Below are 7,011 nucleotides of genomic sequence, written 5' to 3'. Positions count from 1 at the left end.
TGTAATGTATTTGGAAACCGTACAACCTTATAGGTCTCCTTTATTAATGATCATGCTGATTGTGTTTGTTTTCTAACACACATTCAAACTTCTCCCAAATATGTACACCTAATTCACCTTAGTCATGTACACACATGAATTTGTCGCTAAGCTCCTGTCACTACTGAGCATTCTGAATGAGTGCCAGAATGAATGAGCTTAGTCATTCCTATAAAACACACCCAAATCATTGCCAAATAAGGGTTTTCCACTCAACCCAGCAATTCTTTTCAGATCTACCTGAGCCTCCAGCAATGCTAAGAGTGCATTAATAATAAACAATACTGTGAAATAATTTGATATCTAAACTAATATGGCCATTTTGAAATGCACTGTCAAAAATTCAATGCATTTTTATGATCCTAAATCAGAAAAAGGTAAATAATAATAAAAATTTATTATGTTACTATTCATGTTAATAAGTATTTCTAACTAATTTCTCATTTATTTATTAGCAACGACTCCCAATGTAATGATACAGATGATATAATGGCTGTGCTTTAATGATGAACTGAGACACATTGACAAATCATCTTCTAAAAACAAATAATGAACTCACGCTGTTGCTGTGTGATATCTGGAAATAATGAATGTCCACAAGGTCAAATCTCCAGGTATTATAAAGGCTGGAGATACAGGTGCTGTGTCTTTAAACAGCAGACACTGGCCATAAAAGTGTTCAAACTTCACTATCAGCACTTTAAACCCTCCGCCAGATAAGGCTCCGGCTCAAATCAGAGCAGAGCACTTGTGGTCTACAACACCGCCTTCATCATCTGTGCTGTTCGAGGTAAGACTTATTACTATTTTTTTCACTTAAATACCTGAAAATGTACCTGGGAAATAAATTGTAACAACACACATGACTGGATTGGTATGAATGTATTGATCTGTAGCCTGTTGGTAATGATAAAGCCGGAAACAGTTTAAACATTATCATATTGGCTAGCGTTTGTTTATTTTGGGACTCATGTGATGGTGTGAAGGCTGGTATCTTCAAACACTACTCGCATCTAAGAGAAATCCATGTTACTGTTCTGCTTTCTGAAGTCAAATGAAGGGTTTCTGATTCACCTGAGCTAGTCTAATATTCAGTCCAAACTGAGAGAAGATCACTACCCTTTTTACACAGCCTGGGACTAATTTTCATCCCCCTTGCGCCCAATGAAAAGGCTTATCCCATAGATGGCTTAATCGGCCGCTGGCTGGCAGTAACTGCTAAACTGACTAAATGTAGTGTGAAAAGCTTGTTCTTCAAATCAACATGGTTATATAAGGAAAATTGATTCTGGATTATAAATGTGGTTTGTTATCTCTGTTATATTGTGGTTATATCCGTCCTCACTTTACATCTGCTCTAATGGAACACTTGTTTTTTCCAGTTAGCAAGACGTCTCTTGTAACTGTCTTGACTCAGTAGTTAGAAACATTTATTAGAAGGTTGAACACTGTTTAATATTCACACAGTGACTTTGAAGGTTCTAGGAAACATACAATTTATTATTTCCTTCACGTTTGCTCATTATAAGTGATACAGAATTCTGTCATAAGTGCAAACTGAATTATCTCAATTACCAATAAAAAAGGGCTTCTAATTTTCTCATTCAACATGAAATATAAAAGATGAGAAAAAAGATGGGGGGGTGAAGGGGTTGTGGCTTAGTGGGTAGCTATGCCGCCTCACAGTAAAAAGGTCACTGGTTTGAGCCTTGGCTGGGTCAGTTGGCATTTCTGTGTGGAGTTTGCCTGTTCTCCCCATGTTTATGTGGGTTTCCTCTGGGGGCTCCGGTTTCCAAAGACATGTGGTATAAGTGTATTTGGTAAACAAAATTGGCTGTAATGTACGAGTGTGATTGTAAGAGTTTGCACTAGGTTGTGGCTGGAAAACCATCTGCTACGTAAAACATGCCGGAATAAATGGCGGTTCATTCCGCTGTGGTGACCCCTGATAATCCGGGATTAAGCCAAAGGAAATTAATGAATGACATTGTTTTTGAATTTTGATAGTGTAAATTATGTGCTGATCTGTATTTTTTAATTTAGAGATGCATTTTAACGACCTGCGTCTTTAACCTCCTAGGTCTAGAGTCAACATATGTGGACACCACATTTTAGCTCTTATGTGGCTATTTAAATTTATTATTATTATTATTATTATTATTATAACCTTTATTTTACCAGGATAGACACATTGAGATTAAAAATCTCTTTTACAAGAGCGTCCTGGCCAAGATTAGGCAGTACACAAGTCACATGAGTCCAACAGACAACAAACAAAAAACAATTTAAAGTTAACATGAATCACACTGACAACTAATCAAAACATCTACAAACCTGTGTTTCAACTTCTAAAACTTTTATAGTCTTTTTAAAAGCATGCAGTGAAATCAAGTCTTTAAACTGCAACTGTGTTTGCAGAATATTCCAAGCAAAAGGTGCTGCGTACTTAAAAGCCTTTTTTTCCCATCTCAGTCCGCACTTTAGGGACAGAAAGTAAATAAATATCCTGTGAGCGAAGACCATAGTTAAGAACAGGCTTTTTACTAATTTTCTATTTCATATTCTGGAGATATGACAGGAGTAAACCCAGTATAGATTTGTAAACAAGAATATGAAAATGCTTGAGCCTACGAATGGACAAAGCAGACCAACCTACCCTAGTATAGGGAACTACAACAGTTTTGAAGCATATGGAATGTCCCAAACACTATTTTTAACTGTCCAAAATGGGGAAAAAATGTTGTTTTTACTCTGACAGTCAAAATATTTTTTTTATTATTTGTTAAATATGCATTAAAAAACAGTCAGGAAAATTGTTTTATGTAAATTTGAAACACGAGTTCACATATATGAACATCATTTTTCTATAAAGGTAGATCATATCAAAAGATGATACTTAGGTTTTATTAGGTTCCAATAATCCCAAATAGCCAAGAGAAATAAAAAATGCATGTACAAAAACTCCTTGGGCCTTAAGAGGTTAATATTTTAGGCATGAAATACTCTTATTTGATGATTATATTAACCTCTTGCTTTCTTATTGTACCTATTTAGTCTTAGTATTTATAGTTTCTCAAATCTGCTATAACAGAAATTCAACAACTCATGATCCAATGTATATTAATGCTCATCCTCAAATGTCATTTATTTCCTAACAGATTTTTTCTGAGATCTGAGGGATTTTCTTGAAAGATTCTTCATTGCCATGGATAATGATGATCAATTCCTAATATTTAAGTATGTATAACTGCTTTCAGTAATCCTTATGTGCTCTAATGTTAGGTTGTCTTTATATATATATATATATATATATATATATATATATATATATATATATATATATATATATATATATATATATATATTAAAATTGTTAACAAAAATGTTAAATAAACATACACTGAAAAAAAAGACTTCTGCAAAATTGTTGCAAACAATTAATATGGGTTGAATGTAAACAAACAAAAAAAAGTTTAAAACCTTAAAAAATAGTAAATTCAAGGAATCATCTTTTAATCATTTTAAATCACAGTTTTTGCCTTTGTGAATTAAAAATATGCTATCCTTTAGCGTAATATTGAAGTAATTCCTAAATGTAGGTGACAAGGGAAAAGAGAGGATGCTCACTGCAGAGCCATTTGAGGAGAGCTGAGCTCCAGCGAGGGGGAGCATGAGCTGTTGCTCCTCCTCCTGTAAGCTGTTTTAATGCGTACACCAACCCCACCCCTAACCCTACCCCCAGTGACATCACTCGTAAAAGAAGTGCAAAAAAGGTGGAGCTCAAGCTTAAGCTCCCCCTCGCTGGAGCTCAGCTCTCTTCAAATGGCTCTGCAGCGAGCACCACTTGGGGGAAAATGTATTTGTGTTTTTGACATATTAGGCGGATGAATAGTAGTAAATGTGTCCATTTTATTTTTAACATTTGCAAAAGGTTCAAAACTTTTACTTGCTGGATGTCAATTATAACAGCCTTGAGAACATATACACAATCTTGTAAGAAATGTATACTATTGCATTTCTAAAAGTCTAAACAGAGGGATGGGTGATGGAATTCAGAAGAAATCTCTTTCTGAACAAGAAACACAGAAGTAGATCTTTTTTCTGCAACATGGTGTTCATTACATAGTGTTTTTACTTTAGCCTAACATAAAGAATCTAAATTTAAAAAGGAATGAAAGCACAATAGTGGGTTTATTTTATCATAATTTAATTTTTTATCATTTAATTTAATTTAATTTTACAGTACTCAGCATACATAAATACAACCCTCACAAATCTCTTTTAAATTAATATTTTTAATAGGAAGCTACAATATTATATTTGTGTTTATACATTATATAGTCCGATAACTAGTACACCCAAATTTATATGTTATAGAAAAATCTGAAATGAAAATTTACAAAAGAAGAAAAATTTATAAAAGCAAAAAAAAATAAAACTAAAAATTCAGTTGAAATTTTGCAGGTTGTTTTTTTTTTCTTGCAATATTTTGAATTTAATTGTATTATCTTTCAATTTCTATGTATGTTTTTTTTTATTAAAATATTTGAATAAATATATCTGTTTAATAAATCTGTTTTGTTTAAATGCACCAAAATACATTGCCTATATTCACTGAGAAATTGAGAAAAATATTCATTTTTAAACTGCGGTGTACTCAAATATGCTGAAAACTGTATATTATTTTATTTGATTTAATTTTATCATTTAGAGATTATCAAACTGAATTAAAACCATATTTGTTTTTGCATTTGGAGTACAAAATGATGGTAAAAAAGGATTTATGAACTTTGAAGTTTACTCTTAGCTTATTACCTCCTCCTAAAAATCTAAAAATGGTCTGTTACGTTTCTATACTTTTATCACTGTAGCCAACCAACACGTTAAATGAATGGCTTATATTCTTCTTTATCTAAGCTAATTGAAAATGACTTCATAAAGAGACAAATGTCTTACATTAAGAAACATATGGTTCTTTCAGGATCTTCATGCCTATCGTATCCTTCGGGATGCTGTCCATCTGCTGTGCTGGTTTCTGTAAAATGTTCCAGCGGTTTCGTAAGGAGCGTATAGAGCGCCTACAGGCTCAAGCTCGACATATGGATAGGCCGTCCGTGTACGTCATTCCCATCACTTTATCTGAGGATGATCTGCACAGACCCCCACGCTACAGCACAGTCCAGTTCTGTGAGGCTCCTCCGTCTTATAATGAGGTGCGTTATCTACACCACTAATAGCAAATAGCCTTTAAAGAGACAGTTCACCCAAAAATGAAAATTCTGCTATCATTTACTCATCCTTGACTTGTTCCAACCCAGTTTTTTTTTTTTTTGAACACTGAAATTCACAGTAGGAAAAACAAACTCTATGGAAGTCAGTAGTAACAAGGTTTTAACATTCTTCAAAATATCTTCTTTTGTGTTCAACAAAACAAACAAATTAAATGATGAGTAAATGATGGCAGAATTTTCATTTTGGGGTGGACTGTCCCTTTAAATAAGCTATTTTCCTTCTGAAAAAGTCAATGATAAAACATGATTCCTTCCTACATTTGCAGCTAAACCTGAAGCCTGAAGTGTCTCCTCTGGAACCTCCTCCTGATTATACAGAGTCCGTCTTTTCTTCTGGCTCATATTCATGATTTATCAACAGATCAAACTCACAGTAAGAGTTTTCCAGAGTACTTGGACTGGTTTGAAGAAAAATACGGATAACATGGTATCCTCATGGTTTTCCAAGGACTGCTATACAGTACATGCTGGCTATGCAAAGATTGAAATTATGAAGAAAAAAGCCTCACAGTTATGAAATAATTTGTTAATAAAAACACCCTTAGTAAATATGAGCAAAGAATATAAGGAAAAAAAATTATTTCATATTTAGGATCTTTTGCTCAAAATATTAACAAAGAAATTAAGTCGTTCGATTTTGGATAACAGTAAGAGTTTTTTCTTTTTTTTCAAACCCTTTCAGAGAGTTTGTTGTGATTTTGGTGAGGTTGGCTTGTAGTTTTAGAGACTTTTTGACTCTAAGATTCAACTAACATTTGCAGTTCTCCGGTCGTGATTCTTGAAAAAAATGTTTACCGCTCGAACCATCCTAACAGTGCGTTTGAACAAAAAACACATTGACTTTCAGCCAATTCATAACACCTACAACTAAGTTGCGCTTGTTAATTATTGCCATAATGATCAAAAGGGAAATTTTTCTGTTTTTTGGTATTTTCTTTTAGCCACTTCCCATTTTGTGAAGCTCAACAACTTTTTTTTTTCTTAAAACACAGCTCTGTTCCTTGGTTTTAACCACTGTGATGAATAACTGAGAGACTTTAGTCTTTGTGTTACCTCATATTTATAGCCCTGTGAAAAAGGTGTTGGTAGAAGGATTTTCTATTTCTAGTCAAGAAAATGTATTTAAAAAACAGGAATATGCATATAAATTCATGGTAGAGCCAATAATTGTGACATATTTATCTTACGTATATTTAATGAAGACATTTGTTTTTTGATAAAACTGTGCTGTGTTTGCACAAGTGTTTGCTCTCAGTGAGAGCAGAATGATTTATTCATATTTTGAAATAATATCTTGAGCAAAAAAAAAAAAAAAAACTTTTCAAACTTCTTTGCTTGTAAATATCTAGTTTACCAACATCACTGGAGGGCTCTTCATAATAATATGTGATTCTGTTGGGATTTTAAACATCCTACAGGGTTTTATACAAAGTTTGTTTGCACAATGAGCAGAAATAACTTGTTTAAATGTTTAATATATATTCTGTTTTAATGAATATTTATAAATTGTGTACATAGCTAAACTGTTTTTGTTCATTTCAACATTTCTTATCTTTGTAAATATGATGTAAATTGTACAGCGAAAACTGTAACGAATACAATAAAACTGTTGTATATACACAGACCCTTAATATGTGTCAAAGTGTTAATCTGAGATTTAAAGCGCTGTATAGCGTAAGTC

The 7,011-nt window shown here is 33.0% G+C and overlaps 1 protein-coding gene and 1 long non-coding RNA gene across 3 annotated transcripts in view; one reads left to right on the top strand and one right to left on the bottom strand.

The window, feature by feature from the left end:
* LOC141381225 (uncharacterized) overlaps positions 1 to 7,011 on the bottom strand; it is a 34,876-nt gene that overhangs the window by 23,214 nt on the left and 4,651 nt on the right. The gene's annotated exons all lie outside the window — the stretch shown is intronic.
* On the top strand, positions 14 to 6,961 carry si:dkey-283b1.6. Of its 2 annotated transcripts, XM_002661186.7 has the most exons (4): positions 14 to 829; positions 3,198 to 3,276; positions 5,021 to 5,252; positions 5,597 to 6,961. In XM_002661186.7, the coding sequence occupies exons 2-4, from the start codon at positions 3,245 to 3,247 to the stop codon at positions 5,678 to 5,680; spliced, it is 348 nt and encodes a 115-aa protein (XP_002661232.1). In that variant the 5' UTR covers positions 14 to 829; positions 3,198 to 3,244; the 3' UTR covers positions 5,681 to 6,961. The 2 variants fall into 2 exon arrangements, with proteins under 2 accessions (XP_002661232.1, XP_073800711.1); XM_073944610.1 differs by lacking the exons at positions 14 to 829; positions 3,198 to 3,276 and adding an exon at positions 3,538 to 3,638 and having other exon boundaries at positions 3,874 to 5,252.

The sequence above is a fragment of the Danio rerio genome, chromosome 3 (genome assembly GCF_049306965.1).
Source record: "Danio rerio strain Tuebingen ecotype United States chromosome 3, GRCz12tu, whole genome shotgun sequence".
In the NCBI taxonomy this organism is placed as follows: Eukaryota; Metazoa; Chordata; class Actinopteri; order Cypriniformes; family Danionidae; genus Danio; species Danio rerio.
Note: the sequence above shows the minus strand (reverse complement) of the source record. Positions and strands in the feature narration are given on the sequence as shown.